This window comes from Hyposmocoma kahamanoa, unplaced genomic scaffold (assembly GCF_003589595.1).
Source record: "Hyposmocoma kahamanoa isolate Upper Pololo Valley unplaced genomic scaffold, ASM358959v1 63, whole genome shotgun sequence".
Taxonomy (NCBI): Eukaryota; Metazoa; Arthropoda; class Insecta; order Lepidoptera; family Cosmopterigidae; genus Hyposmocoma; species Hyposmocoma kahamanoa.
Window position 1 is genome coordinate 8343936 of NW_020653851.1, and position 16411 is coordinate 8360346.

General features: G+C 38.3%; 1 protein-coding gene across 4 annotated transcripts in view; it reads left to right on the top strand.

The window, feature by feature from the left end:
- LOC113230302 (band 4.1-like protein 4) overlaps nt 1–16411 on the top strand; it is a 51674-nt gene that overhangs the window by 23906 nt on the left and 11357 nt on the right. For all 4 annotated transcript variants that reach the window (XM_026464176.1, XM_026464174.1, XM_026464173.1 and 1 more), the window contains exons 5-6: nt 5069–5166; nt 15818–15938. In XM_026464176.1, coding sequence (XP_026319961.1) covers nt 5069–5166; nt 15818–15938 — 219 coding nt within the window. The remainder of the gene's footprint in view (nt 1–5068; nt 5167–15817; nt 15939–16411) is intronic.

Below are 16411 nucleotides of genomic sequence, written 5' to 3' on the forward strand. Positions count from 1 at the left end.
CAGTGGGAAGCCCATAAGAGGGAAGCTTGCTTAAAAAGGCTTGCATGCTAGTCCCTGTCAAAGGCCTTAGAAATATCTAAAGACATTGCAATGGCTTCGCCCTGCCCTTCTATAGTCTCGTTCCATAAGTGAGAGGCGTACAGAAGAAGTTCCCCAGTAGATCGTCCTCTTCGGAATCCGTACTGGTGACCAATGAGGAGATCGTTGTCTTCAAGATACGAGGTTGTTAAGTACACGTTTCATAGTCTTGCAGAGTATGGAAGTGCCTGAGATAGGTCTATAGTTGACAGCGTCGGCTGTTTCCTTTTTTAGGTACTGGTTGCACATTTGCAAGCTTCTACGACTTGGGAACTACACCAGTCTCAAGCGAAAGGCGATACAGGCGTGTGAGAATAGGAGACAACTCAGGTGCACAGTTACGCAGGACTATTATTGGAATTCCATCTGGCCCACTAACTTTATGCACGTCTAGACTTCGCAGAGTTCTGAGTACCTCTTTTTGACGTATGCGAACTGCGTGCCATATTGCAGTCAGCTTGAGATAAAGGTGGTAGGTATCCTGCGGCATCCAGACATGAACTCTTCTAACTTCTAAGAGATTCGCCTACTCTTCCGCAGTATGGGTCAGCGAGCCGTCTGGCTTCAGCAGAGGTGGTAATGAGTGGCTACTAAAGTTTTTTTCGACCCCTTTGGCCAGAGACCAAAAGGACTTGCTGCCTGCTGGAAAAGAGGCGTGCTTGGTCCCTATGCGGCGCACTTTTGCTCTTCTTGGCGGCTTTATTAAAGATTTTTTTCAGATTCTGAATATTAGGAGCTTTGTGTAGTCGAGCATCTGCCCAAGCTTGGTACGCAGACTGTTTTTGAGCTTCACCACGACTACAATCAGCGTTAAACCATGGACGAGCTTGGGGTCCATTAGGTACATCTAAGTATGGTATATAATACTCCATGCGCAATCGCAAGATCTCAACTACAGCATCAGCACAGCTCGACGAATCTCCTGAAGTAAAGCAAGCGCGTCAGCGTGATATGAAGTAAAAAAATGGCGCATTTCGTCCCAATCTACTAACCTGTATCGCCGCTCCCGTCTCGTACCACTGGGGCCCTGATCGGGCGGGGAGTATACGAATACAGCTTTCAACAGACAGTGGTCAGAGGTACCCAACGGTGCAGTTGTTAGCAGACTCAACATCTGGGATCCTTGTGGTGCCACGCCCTTTTTTTCTATATTTATGGGCGCCACTGACAAGCTGGGAAAAGCTTAGCGACAGCGCAAATTTTCGCGTGTCTCTCTCAGCATGATCGGTCATCTGGTATGGGAACAACCATTCTTGATGGTGTTCATTAAAGTCCCCCACAATGACTAGTTGCGCCGCTGGATACCTGAGTTGAGCCTCATCAGACGTCTCGCTCAGATGTTGGAACAGCTTAGTTATACTACTTTTTTTTTTGCTTATATATATAATATATAAAAAAAAGAAAAATAAGAAAAAGAAAACAATAAGAAAAATACCAGGGAGAGAAGAGAAATTTCGTTTTTGTTTTAAATTTACGAGATCTACCAAAAAAACGTGTTACAGTGTCCTGATCTCCACTGTACGAGCTGTAGACACAGCGCTATACTATTTGTGTAATTCCTGTGTCAACCAGAACCACACAAAACAGAGAACCTCGGTGCCTCAAGGTTCTTGAGATGCTTGACACAGATGTCATCACGAACGTACACACAGACTCCGGCACGAGGTAGGAACCTGTACTCCAGAGTGTACCCTGGGTAGCTGAGGTGCGCCGTGTCAGTCAGACATCTGATCTGCGTCTCGGTGAGGAACAGCAGCTGCGGTTTATTGGTTTCAAGATGTTGGTGGACCGAATTTAGATTTGAGTGCAGACCTCGGATGTAGGTGAGGTGCACTTTTAGTGGGAGGACGTGAAAGTGCTGTGTAAATTTTATGCTTTTCTTGTGTTTCATGATAAATTGGAGAAGCGAATAGGCAGGAGGAAGGTAGTTGAACGAAGCATTGCGTCGTGTCCAACTAAGCAGCAAGCTCACACTGCCACACGAGGGTACAATCGGTTTGGAGACCGCGGGGACGCCCGAACCCCCCCGCAGATGGCCACCTGTTCCTCCCCTCCTGTCGCCAACCGGCAAGGTGGAGCGTCCCGGGATTTTTCGTTGAGTGGCGGAGGCAGCCTTTCACGGGTGGCTTTTCCGCTACTTGGGCCCCCAACTTCCCACAGTCGGGCAGCGGTGCACCGTGCTTCGGATCCCGCTAGCCTCCAGAACCGAGTGCTCAGTGTGGAAGTACAAGCAGCTACATCTCGTCGTCAGACGCAATGCAACTGTTCAGACCCGACCTCCTATTGGCAACTCTCGAACACGAGTCGGGACACGGTGAAAGCCATTTGGCGACTCGACTGCGTCGGGAGGGTGGTTACCAGCCACGGCCGTAGCCGTTGTACCAGTAGTTGTTGCTCTTTAGCACCACTCAGGGGTCATTTGTAGGTCTCGAGGGTAAACCTACGGAAGCGAGCAATATCAACCCCCCAAACTGAGTAAAAAATACTTTTATAAGGACTAGTAAAGTGGGAATTTTAAGCATGAAGTGACAGCAATGTTGTAAAAAACAAACATCTAGATTTATAACATCCAGTGACAACCAATGAATAGCACGTGTCGACACTCGACAGAGTTCGTAATGCTTTCATAGCGTCTCATATAACATTAATATGATCCGGGAAGGATAGGAAGTGATAATAAAACACATCTGTGCCACATACGTCTATTCAGTGCTGCGTCAGCAGTATCTATATTACAGGCTGAACTGCCATGCTACGATAAGAACAGTAAGTCTGAAAAATATTTCAAACATACTGTCAATATTGTAAGCATGGCAGTGTATTAAGCCACCAACTTATAATGTCAAATGGGAAAATGTAATGTTAAGCAACTACGATCTAAATTTCTATGATAGTGACGCTCTGGCCTGCGTAAATAAACTTGTATTATTGGATATTTTTTTAGAAGCAGTGGAGCTCCATTTGAAAGGGTTCGTCCAGGGAAGTACTGCCGCATTACCTATTTCTGCCGCCAAGCAATAATGGAAGCATTAATGCGTTCCGGTTTGAAGGTTAAGAGCTGGTGAAATTAAAGGCACATGGGACTTGTCAACTTACGTCTCCAGGTGACGGGCGCAGTGGTAATGCCCCCCAGGTCTTTGCGATTTAAAGCTCTTAGTGGCACTGCAACTGCTATGGACTGGCGTGTACAATAACATCAGGTCCACGAATTGTCCGTCGCGTCACGTGATATTATAAAAAAAAGATACGTACAAGTACTGTCCGTGAGGAAACAAGTGGAACTTTATTATGATATATATATTCTCTTTTTCTTCACATTTTCTTTTCTATTTCAGAGTGATCGTATATTATTTAACTTAAAAAAAAATACAAAATACTCATTGGTTATTGCGCTCTGCTAAATGTATCAGATTCTCTCTTATTTTTTATGTCAAGTGGTTATAGTAAATAGATCCCACACTCCCACTTCTCCCCTTATCGCGATAGCATCATGGGAAGCGGTAGTTGCACGCGTAACAATAATACACCCTAACGTCATTATGTGTCCACCACACCATACAATAATACATTCATGTAATAAACTTACTTTAACATAATTACTATCACATGTGGTTATTGCCTCATGTTGTGATAATTAATTATAAACATCGTTAAAATTTCCGAGGGAATACTACAATTAAGGGATGGTAAAGTAACAATCTATATAAAACTTTATAAGATGCATTCCCACTAAGTAACATAGTTTACTAAAATAGCTTTCAATTAGCGGTTTTAATGTACGCTGCAAGTCTACGCGTTTGGCGCTTAAATGTGACTATAAATTCATCATTCAAAAGCGTTTTAACTTTATTACGAACTGTTAAAATTTCACGACCATAAAACGTAGAGAAGCTGAGTAAAGGAACAAAGAAGGGCTAGCGCCCTCGTAGTAAACTCAGCGAGCGCATAAACAGAACGTGGCTCTGACGAAATGAATGGCCAGACGAGCGATACTACTCTCGACTACACGCCAAGCCTTGAGTTAGAAAGAATTTTCTTCCCATAGATACTTTTAATTGGATACCATTTTTTGAAAGTAGGCGCCTTTAAATTAAATTTCTAATTTCTCCTAATGCGACTAATTTTGTTTTCAATTCACGTTCGTCCTTGGGACTGCCAAATTTATCGCTTATTAACTTTTGATAATCAAGTTGAGTTTTTCTACATTTCTTTTTCTTGTAATTTTTGAAAACAAAAGCTAAATCCAATTTTATATAAAATTATAAATTGTGAACCGTACATTTTTGTCATTATTCTGGTAACGAAGTCCCACGACGTGAGTTAATTACGACACTTTATTAAAATTTTGTGATTGCGGTCCGGTTTTAGGCCAAATCTATCCTAAATATATATATAAAAAAAAAGAGTAGAGCTTACCCATAACATTTTTGAAATATTTTCGTGATGATCTTTTATTAATTAGTTTCTGTTATCCCTTAAATACTTTACGTCAGCCTTTCTTTAGGTAGTGGGAAAATCAGTATAAAATAAGTTAAATATCTTCACGTTTTTCTTAAAATACTTATTCAGCTTTCATAAGAATGCCTTTGGCAGGCCGCCTTTGTGAACTTTGAAGTTGTGTTGATGGTTTCGCATTGTTCTTGTACTTTAAAACTCGATAACCCGAGTGAACTTTGTTTTCGAAACGCTTAGGTAAATCTTCGCTGGTATAATAATTACACTCAGAATTTTGACTTTTATTTTTATAGGAAATGAAACTATTTTTCCGGATTTAAATCGCGTATATTTGTTTTTTCAAACAAACCGACGTTTCAGGCCCTTTACAGGTCCCATGATCACGTTTGACTGGTGGTGGTTTTTATTTTTATTTTAGTTATTTATTTCAAATAAAAATTTTATTGCACACAAAGTAGTACAAATGGCGGACTTAATTCATTAGGCATTATCTAAAGTTTTAATTTAAAAAATAACCTGTCTATTATATTGATAGGTACCAGCTATTTCTGCAGCTGAAACAAGATGTACTACGTGGGCGCTTACCAGTCAGTTTTGACCTCGCCGCTGAACTGGCGGCCTTCGTACTACAGTGTAAGTACCTATTTGTATTCTATCATTTATTCTTCTATTTGGGGTACCATCTCTATCCGGAAGTCGGCTATCATTATATGATACTTATACTGGACTCGTGAAGTTGTAGCTCGGAAAAGTTTTGTGGTACTCACATTGAACCACTCTACAAGATTTTGAAGACATTTAGTTTTTGTACGACCACGTCTTTTGCGGCGAATTTTTTAGTGAGATTTTTCGGATTTGCAGTAGAAAGTATTTTTCACACCCCACTATGGGCATGAAGTATTGCAGTTTCCTCCTTTTTACTGTTTTCTCTGCAATACGTTGTCATCCGTGACTCTATCCGTCCACGATATTTTGAATATACTTCAATAGATTCACATTTCGTAGGCTTTTAACAGTTTACATAACGTCTGATTTAGTGTCTATGCTTCTACTACATATCGCGCACTATAAGTTTCCGGAACTGGCACTTACATAAACAATATTTAAAAAGTAATTATATAATTATAATTATGATTATATAATTATATTGAAAATGGAACTCTTTGGATGTAGAATACAGTTTGTTTCATCTGACTGTCACTTGTTTGTACATTGTGGAGTCATTTTAGAATTTTAGAATTTTAGAATTGAATTGGTTGTCTACATCACCATGAATTTAACTCGTGAAAATTTTCGTAGTGTGATTTTCTACGACTTTAAGTGTAATTTAACAGCTCGGCGGAGCTTCGCTCGGTTTCACACTGCTTTTGCGATGAAGCACCATGCAAGACGTCTATTTATAGCTGGTTTGCAGAATTCAAACGTGGTCTTGTGAATCTCAGTGACGAATTTTGTAATGGTCGCCCGTCCACTGCTGTGAACAACAAAAACATCGATGCGGTGCGCGTATGATCAAAACAAACAGGCATGTGACATACCATGAGATTCGGGCATCTTTAGGCATAGGCATGAGTCAAATATAATCAATACTACACATACATTTGGGTGTGAAAAAGCTGTGCTCTCGGTGGATCCCACACGATTTGACTGAGGTTTGAGCGGATCGCGTGACTAATTGCAATGCCATGCTTACTAGATTCAGCGAAGGGGCGTCAAATTTTGTGTGGGACATAGTAACAGGTGACTAAATATGGATTTATAGTTACGATCTTAAAACAAACTAGCAATCAAGTGTATGGGTCTTTCGAGATGAGCCGAAACCAATCAAAGCGGCGCGCGTGGAAAATGCATCTAAGCGGATGATTGCTTCTTTTTTAATAAAACTGGACACGTGGCTACTGTTGCTTTGAAAAATCGTTGTACCGTGAATAGTGATTGGTACACGACCATTTATTTGCCGGAAGTTATTGACAAACTCCGTAAAAATGACCGTAAACGCCGTATCAACTTGCACCAGGATAATGCCAGTTCTCATTCGGTCAGACAGACAAATGAATTTTTAAAGGTGAACAATGTTGACCTTACGAGCCATCCCGCGTACAGTCCCGTACTGGCACCTTGTGACTTTTATTTATTTCTAAAAATTAAGAACCAGTTACGCGATCACCGATTTCCATCACCTGAAGAGGTTGTCGAAGAGTATGAAAAATATGTTTCAGATATTGTCATGTTATATATTTCAGATATAGAGAATATTTTGAGAAACAATAAATTCATTTCTGACCTTTTATAGTATTTTTTTCTTATTAATTCCGGAAACTTATAGTGCATCACACGTATAATATATTTATTACTATATATACTATCATTTATAATGCCCTATAATAGCTTTAGCAAATATTATAGGGGCCTTTCTGGAAATGGGATAAAGATATTGCCCGGCGCTCTTGGGGAGTATATTGTTGTCAGCAACGACAACGCATTAGAGTCTCGGTGTGACAATATACATGGCAGTAAAATCTGCGACCGCGCCGTGCCCCGTTTACCAAGTGGCTCTCGGCCACTAACCTTTATTCTTCTTGGCGTCCCTACAACGACTACGTGCAGTTTACTATTTCCCTTAATGGCACGATCTATTTTATTATCCTGATTGAGCACTTCACGCGGTTCCTAGAAAATGACTTTTTTACGGTTCACTTTGAGAAATATTATATTTATAGGTTCGCGTTGTGTTTATGAGTACCTAGAGACTAGAGATCGACTTTGAAAGGTTTTTCATTTTTAGCTTATGGTGTAACATATCTACAAAATGTCTCTTAAAAGTGTATTAGAACATCTCATAGACACGCAACAATAACAAAAGTAAGCTTTGACTTCTATAGTTGCAGATAAATTGCTGTTATTTTATCTTTGTTACGATATCCCATATTTAAGTGGTCGTCATTGCCTAATTATTGTAACAATTGGTTCAACATCCATGACGAAATTGTAAAGTACACGCAAAGGAATAATTTGAGGTTGAGTGGATGGGATGCCAGGCCGTTGACTCATCGCTAGCGGCGGTGGCGAATGACCACTTGTAATCTCGACATTATCTTATAAACAGGTACTAGAGAACATTAGCATAGAAGCGAGATTTAAGTTATAATTGTATTACGAATTATACCTGTAGAATGTTTCATTATTAATACGAACAATAAAGCATTTCTTTAAAATATTTTCTCTGGAACAGCGTAACTCAAAACCTGGGTTCGAATTCGGGCTTGCATCTCTGAGTTTTCGGAATCTATGTGCATAATTTGATTTGAAATTTACCTATAATGATCATTTCTAGTGAAGGAAAGCATCGTGATGAAACCTGCTTACATCTGCAAAGCAATTTAATGATTGTGTGTGAGTTCCCAATCCGCATTAGGCCCGCGTGGGAACTAACGCGCAAGCCCTCTTATTGTGAGAGGAGACCTGTGCCCAGCAGTGGGACTATACACAGGCTAACTATTTATATGTATATTAGATTTATTATTTACAATATAGTTGTCTCTATTTCTGTCGCCAGTCGTAATGTGAGCATTACTTCGTTCCGGTCTTGAAGGGGTCAGGGTGCTGTTGAAGTTACAGGCACATGAGACTTGTCAACTTCGTCTCGGGGTGACTGAGGCTGTAGTGAAGCTCTGTGTGGCACTGCGACTTCTATTTACAGACGTGTTGCTTACCATCAGGCGCACAACTTGTTCGTCACATCACTTGGTGTCATAAAAAAGGTTTATCAGATTCTCTTCATTTCTAATTTAGTCAATTGGTCCAATAGCGAATCCGATGGGAGCAGAATCTGTCTCAATACCGCCGGCAGCAATCGTTAGAGTCATTCTTCTCGAGAATGCAGCTACAATAATGAATACGAGAATTCTTGCCACAAACGTACTCCAATTATCTTGCAATTGAATTTTCTCTTTAGAAATATATCCTTATTTATTTCTGAGGTTCTTTTCTCTGGATTTAAGGAGTTTAATATCCCTCTATACTTAAAAGATTCATACACTTTTAATTGCGTCTTGAGTTTGATATACGTATCATACACATCAATCCAATCTAGTATCATAAATGCGAAAGTAACTCTGTCTGTTACACTTAAACCGTTGAACCAATTTTTATGAATTTTGGTATAGAGATATGACTTAGGAGAAGGAATATGTCCTTTTTGCCACAGGATTAAACCTTAACAAATACTGTTTATTGTTCGTTTGTTTAATACTCGTGTTTGATTTGTCTGAAGCTATAGGTGGGAACCTGTAATTGACTATAAGTTTATTTTCCTGTTTTTGTCAATTGTAAGATGTAAGTTGGTATTCATTAATAAATAAATAAATCTTAAAGAGAGTGAAATAGGAAATGAAAGTTTGAATGGACTACCAATAAAACTATGAAAATTAGTATATTACACAATAGTTTGGTAATGAATTGCTTTCTTTAATTCATCTAAAGTACGAGGCTTGCTCTCGAAGACACGTGATTTGAGAAATCCCCAAATCACTCAAATCGACGGCGACCTGCTGGAATTCAAATTAATTTTATTTGCCGACTTCAACTATGTATCAACGGAAATGGCCATCACATGTCAGATGTAATTTTCCGTTCATTAATAAATTTATTATAATCTCAGTATAGAGTACTAAAAATACGACCTCAAAAGTTCGTGGCATTACATCTACGAGTATTTGCCAAGTTTTATTGAAATCGGTTACAGAAAAGTGCATGAAATCGAATTCTTTAAAGGTAGAATATTATCTTCAAATTTACATTTAGGACCAATAGTGAGGCACTCTCTTTCCGACCAAAAAATAATCATCAATTTCGGTTCACAAATGACGGAGTTATCGCATAACATACATACAAAAAAAAAGAAGAATACGGTAGAATTGAGAAAATTCTCCTTTTTTGAAGTCGGTTAAAATTAAAATGCCGTGTTCTTATGTATGATATTGTATTAATACATTTTGCTTGGATTAAAAACTAAAGATTTTTATTATTATTTCAAAACCAAGTGGTTCCTGCGACTCAACCTGTATAATACTTACCTTAACTACCTTGGCGTAATTAATAAAAAAAAAAGTTGGTTTTTCCTTCAGTGTTTTATTATTATTTTAAAATTATGTAGTCATCAAAATAAATCTAGTAACATAAAATCGACTTCGAATCGACAACTATAAATTGGTAGACGCGAAGCCAAGTCCTACTTTGAGTACATTGAATCGTTTTTGTTAGACCATCATTTATAGTTCTTGTTTTAGACTATATTATAGAGATTATAGAGCCGTAAATTTATATTGTATTTTTCAGCAAAGTAAATAACTTCTTTAATTTACATACATTTATGGTAGAAATAACTAAAGTATATGCTTCTTTTGATCCAACGATGCGTAATGATGGTCTGTGTAAGCGTCAGCGTTGGGGTGGGCTAATATCAATGCTTTATTCAAAAGGTAAATGAGCCATCAGCGTCGAGCATCGTTTGCATCTAATCTTGCTGACATCAGCGTCGTAAGTGTGGGGCGCGGTGTGTAGACAAACCAACGAACTGTTGGAAAATGAAATATTTGAAAACTGAGACAACAGTTTATTCGCCACTTATTTATCTTTTAATCGCGTCAATACACTCACATGCAAACATGCTGAGAATGAATCTGAATTCTGAATGATGATGAATGTAAGATGAATCTGATCGTTTTTTTGATATCCCATTAAACACTGGAGATATTAATGGTTATAGTCAGTAGTGGGGAAGCCCTCTGTTTCTTTTCAGCTAGTCGCTAACTTATACAACGACGTAACATTGTAATGTTACGAATTAATACTTGAATATGTATTCTTTTCTGACTCCTGATTTCTACGAACCAAATATTTTATTTCGTTTTTCGTATTATATTTTAATTCGGTTATGTTTTCACATTTGACTGTCTATTTCCATTACATACATTATCTTGCAATGAAAAGGATGCTATTTTTTATTTAGCCTCTTTGTTATATGACTATTTTGGGTTGCTACCTTAACTTATAATAATATAATAATAATGCGCCAGAGAACCACACCTGCTCTGGTCTTAAAGTAGGAAATTCTCTGTATTAATAGTAGACCATACCCGGAGCAACGGAATTCACTCCGGGGCACTCCGGGACACATAACATACCCAGAACACCCGAACGAATTTAGAAAAGTTTGTTTCCCAAATTGGTCCTACCAGGAAACGAATTCAGACCCTCCTCATCCAGGGTCGAGCCACCGAGGTCGTCGGATAACTGTCAGGTCGTCGGATAACACCAAGTAGGTGTTGGGGTATTTCAATTATATTGTTACAGATCATCGAATAACGATATTTTGTTATAATCTGTTAATATGTCACACTGCTATTGTCCAAATTCAAAATTATAATATTGCTGAACGTAAAATTTGAATCTCTACACGATACACGACGTCAATGTAATCATCGTTCGAATATTGTAAGAAACAATAGATATTTACTTCACTCAAATTGAGACAAACTTTATATGACCTAGTTCTGATCAAAACTGTTCTTACTGAAAGGTATGATAGTGGGACCGGGACTGGTAGTTCCCGAGGTAAGTTGTTCTTTACAGCAATAACTTTGCAAGAAAAATATATAGCAATACATGTGAAGCACGTCGTTAAAGCGTCAGGTGATGCGCATTGCCGGCAGCCATTTCAGTTACTCCAGAGACGACGGAAGTGTGGCTATGTGCGTGGAGCTGTCAAAACATCACGTAAGTACATTTTTTCATACATTTCTCATAGATGGCGCTACGACTAAAAAGGTCGTTGAAAAACCAAATACAAGGACACGACAACAAGCACATAGAAAAATTCGTAAGGTCCGCTGGTTTGTTCCGTGGCTTAGTTGGTATAGCGTCTGGCACGGTATGCTAGAAGACGTCGGTTCGAATCCGGCCGGATCGAAGGAATGTTTTCTAAGAGTTCGATATTTGTATTTATAATTATAACAAACTAGTGGAGTAATTTCACAAAAATAATTGAATATCAATTCAATAAAAATTTAAAATACACTGAATAACGACATCTCTCGTCAGGGCTGGTAGCTGCAAATTTATCTAACTGGGTGATAAAACTTTCATAGATTTCTTATAGATGGCGCTACGATTAAAAAGTCGTTGAAAAACCAAATACAAAGACACGACAATAAGCACATAGAAAAATTCGTGAGGTCCGCTGGTGCGTTCCGTGGCTTAGTTGGCATAGCGTTTGCCACGGTCTGTTAGAAGACGTTGGTTCGAATCCGGCCGGATCGAAGGAATTTTTTCTGAGTGTTCGACCTTTGTATTAATAATTATAACATTTTTTTCTAGTTTAAATTTTTTGGTGTGTCTTTGTTTATTATGGGCCGATTCATACGTAACTTTTCTAAATTGTAGTGACATTAGTAAGGAATCTTATTGTTTGAAGTATTTTTTTCATTGATTCTATTACTTTGTCGGTATGTCAGTCTTCGTATAAAAACGTAATTTGGGGCTATAAGTTCCTCCCTCGAGGGGCTGGTTGTTCCTAGGAACAACTTCGCCAATTGACCTGCAAGCATACTTAAAATTCTTATGACCATTTTTCTTTGTTTTAAGGATGCGAAACTACAAACGGGCTCATGTCAAATATTTATACAATATGACAGAGTCACTTGTGTGTGTCTCAACTGTGATTCAGATGAAGAAATGAAAAAAATGTAGAAAAGAATGTAGTTGTTTTTTTCCTAAGTTATTTGTGCACAATATAAACATTACATACATACAATTATAAAAAAGGTGGTTTTATTTAAGAAAATCCTTGTTATCCTGTCATAATTTAGGCGGAACAATTTACCTCAAAGGCGGAACAATGCGCCCCAAAGCGGGCTGAATGTTCCGCTTCGAAATTTGTCAAAGATTTGCCTCTATGAAAAAGACTATTGAGATATTAGTAGGAGTGACTATACTATTAAAAAAAGCGATAAACATTTGTTTAATATTTCCCCATGTTGAAAATAAAATCCTTCATTTTCAATATAAAACTTCAACTTATTTAAAAATCGGAACGTTCAGCCCCGCTCTCCCCTATTATTTTTAAGTAAGAAATTGTTTAGATGCCTGTAGTAAATTTTTAACCGACTTCAAAAAAGGAGGAGGTTCTCAATTCGACTGTATGTTCTCTTTTTTTTTTGTATGTATGTTACGTGATAACTCCGGTATTTGTGAACCGATTTTCATGATTCTTTTTTGTAGGAAAGGTACCCCCTTTCCAACAAAAATTCCATAGTGGTCCCATTTCATTTTGAAGAAAATCATCCACCTCAAAGGGTGGCTGTTCACGCATGAAAATTCATTTTTATAAATAGCGCCTAACTTTAATTTAGGAGCAATTACTTTTAGCAATTATTTAGTTGACTTTGCTATTTCTCCAATTCAAGGCGTTTTTCTCTCGATATACTTTGAGTAGTGTCGTAGTGAGAACCTATTTTTATTATCTCCAGTATCAAGTCCTGTGTAGTGGCGAACTAGGGGATATTTCAATGAAACTTAGCAAATAGACGTAATTCCACGTACTTTTGAGGTCGGTTTTTTTAGTACTCTGTACTGAGATTATTAATAATTTTATTATTGACTATACTTATTACGTTATATTGTAATATCGGCAACATTTCGATCATACTTTACATGTCGTAAGACAAAATTACATGTCATGTCTAATCATTATAACCTATACATAAATTTTAATAATCTTTCACGGGAACTGAGTAATTTATTGTTCATTTTCTGTAAAAAAAATACACCTTTTGAGTTAATACACTATTGTATTAACAGTGCAATCAACATTATTATTATTTTTAATTATGATAAATGATTAGCCTTTAAACCGCAAAACTGACTAACAGCAGCATAAAAAAATAAACAAAAACCCTCCCCTTCCTTATATATTTTATTAAGAGTCTCTTTATCAACTTACTTACTGTTACTGTCCAAAGTACCCACTCCTAAAATACCGCCTACGTAAAAAGACGTAAAAAGTATAATGAAACATCTTAAGAAGCGACGAAATACGATTAATCACGGCGTGTGTCTATTTTTAGCCGTCTACTGTAGCCGTTCGAGTTTGGGAATAGTGTTGAAACGTTAAACTAGACAATTTGAGATGGACCGAGTTGGTTCGCAACAAGTTAGCGGGCTTTGTCCACCCCTCGCATTAATCAGACCTATGGACAATGGTATACATGCCGTAGAAATTAGACTTACTACTTTAGCAGCTTTTTCAGCTTATGAGATACTTCTTCCTTAGTTTCGGCAATATGAGTAGTTTTGTTACACTTATTTTGAACATTCATCGTTATCATCATCTAACTATTTTATATGTCCGAACGCTGGGCACGGGTCTCCTCTCAAGTGAGGGTTTAGACCAACCGCCACACTGGCCCATTGTGGGTTGAGGACATGTTTTCCGAGGGTTGTGAACCTTCTTTAATGTGCAGGTTTCATCGCGGTGTTTTCCTTCACTGAAAAGCTCATGGTACATTTCAAATTAATTTTCGCTTACGAATTCCGAGAAACTCAGAGATGCTGGTCTGGATTCGAACCCACGGCCTCTGCTTGAGAGGCGGTAGGTTAAACCATTAGGCTGCCACGGCTCTTAAACAGTGGAAAATCATATAAAAATCTTTGAACTACCCTTGAATACGGTTAGTTACGTTTATGATAGCTTTACATATGATAGGTTTGGTCGATTTTTACTACCCATCTTTGTGTATATGTATTCGGACATTTCGGTAAACGTTTTCTAGAGATACATAAAGTATTTTCCGCTAGGAAGTTTGTGTACTTTAAATGTAGCGCAATAAAGAATTTTGTTTATTCGTCGACAGTAAAATGTGGCGAGTGCGAGACGCCCCGGCTGGCTGGATCCACTCGTCTCGCCGCGTATGGGCGGTCTGCCCCATGATCGATGTGCTCTAAACAGATATTTCACCACCAAACGTGAAACAGATTCACGGCTCTCGACTTGTACAGATGGCATAACTGATCGAAACCATCCATCGGCGAAATTCTTTGATGCTAATGTATACAAATGAAACGACTTGTACTTTGCAATATTTTAGATCAAAACATATCTGTAGTGATTTAAAGTTACTACGTGTATTTACCATTACCACTATTAATATGTTAACACTCATAAAACTACTTAACTTATTTGTGCATGTAAAGAGTCCATAAAGGAAACCAAAATAGTTTAAAAATAATAAAATTTATGGCCGTCGCCACACAGCATCTCAACGGGATAATAAGTGTCGAGCGTAAGTGCATTATGGATATTTCAAGGAAAAATTCTTAGTACTTTTTACGGAGAGTAAGATGTAAGATGTAAGATGTAAAGATAAAACAAATAACATATTTATACCGGTAACGTTTCATATTTAAAAAAATCAGTGCCATAAATACTCTCATGACCGACACTTTAGTAGTGCGCAATGTGTTGAATATATTATATGATTACTAATGACAGCAGTCTCAAGATAAACATGGGCCTCATTACTGCGGGATCTCAACGCCATCTACGTTTTCGCATTGAGGCGCACCAGATGTTGCGATTTCCGAGGACAAAAAAGATAAACGGGAAATGACTGTCAGTCTCGTTCCCTTATGGTTTTTCTATGCTCGACCCCTCTATCTGCGAAAACACACGTGTTTTGCACGGCATTGTATCAAGTTTTATGTACAAACTGCATTTATACGTAATGTCTAGTCCTTTTACCATAGTGGATCAGATAAAATAGTAGTAAGCCAAATATTATTGAAAAAAAACCATACACTCGTGAAATGTTAACCCCAATTATGTTATCATTGCGAAGTCAGATATTTGTGTTCATAAGGCGTGTGTTTGGTTAGGACACAATCGCTCGCTAAATTAATTGCAATTGTTAAAGACGGGTCGTTGTCATAATACGGATACTGACACACATGGGGTGTTTGTTGTAGATATTTTCGGTCCGCTACACGCGTTTCTAAACAGACATTTTGTTCCAAATGCGGAGCTCCAACGACGCCCGCACTCCCGGTTTATTTCTATCTACTGTTTGAAGTACCCCATCAGCTTAATGAGCTTACATGACACAATGTTGTCGTGTTATTTTTTAACTTTATGGCGCTTGGTTGTTTTTTTTTTTACTTTGTATCGTTTTCATTTATGTGCATGTTGCTTATGAAAATTACTGTAATATTATTATATTTTTTTATGCAGCGGAGTTAGGTGATTACGATCCCCGTCGACACACACCAGGCTACGTGTCGGAATTCAGACTGCTGGCTCATCAGACTCCGGAGCTTGAAACTCGCGCTGCGGAAATTCACCGCACTCTCACGTAAGTTTACTAAAATATTCAGAGTACCTAATACTCTTACATCGTTCCTAATAACAAGTAAAAGCAACTGGTATAATAAACTGTTACACAAAACATAGATAGTAACTTATACACTGTAGATTTCGCGAGCGCGTCTGGGGAAGCAACTTTTCCGAAATTAAGATTTCAGAGAGAGCAGTTTCACACCGAAAGCGTCGCTCCCGTCCCGGAAATTAAACTTCGCCGCCTTTCTCGACTAATTGAATGAATTTTTAACTGTGCAAAGATGCAGTCTGCGGCCGGCGACGCGTCACAGAGTCGCAATTACATGCAAATTATGTGTACTTGAGGCGCAGAGCGGGCGACGGCCGCTCGAGAGACGTGATTATTCATTGTTACTTAGCCTTTTGTGAATTATGCGCCTCTACTTATTAATTAAGGCTAACAATTAATTTAATTGCCTACAGCTTTCAGCCGTTGTTTTCTTTTGTTTG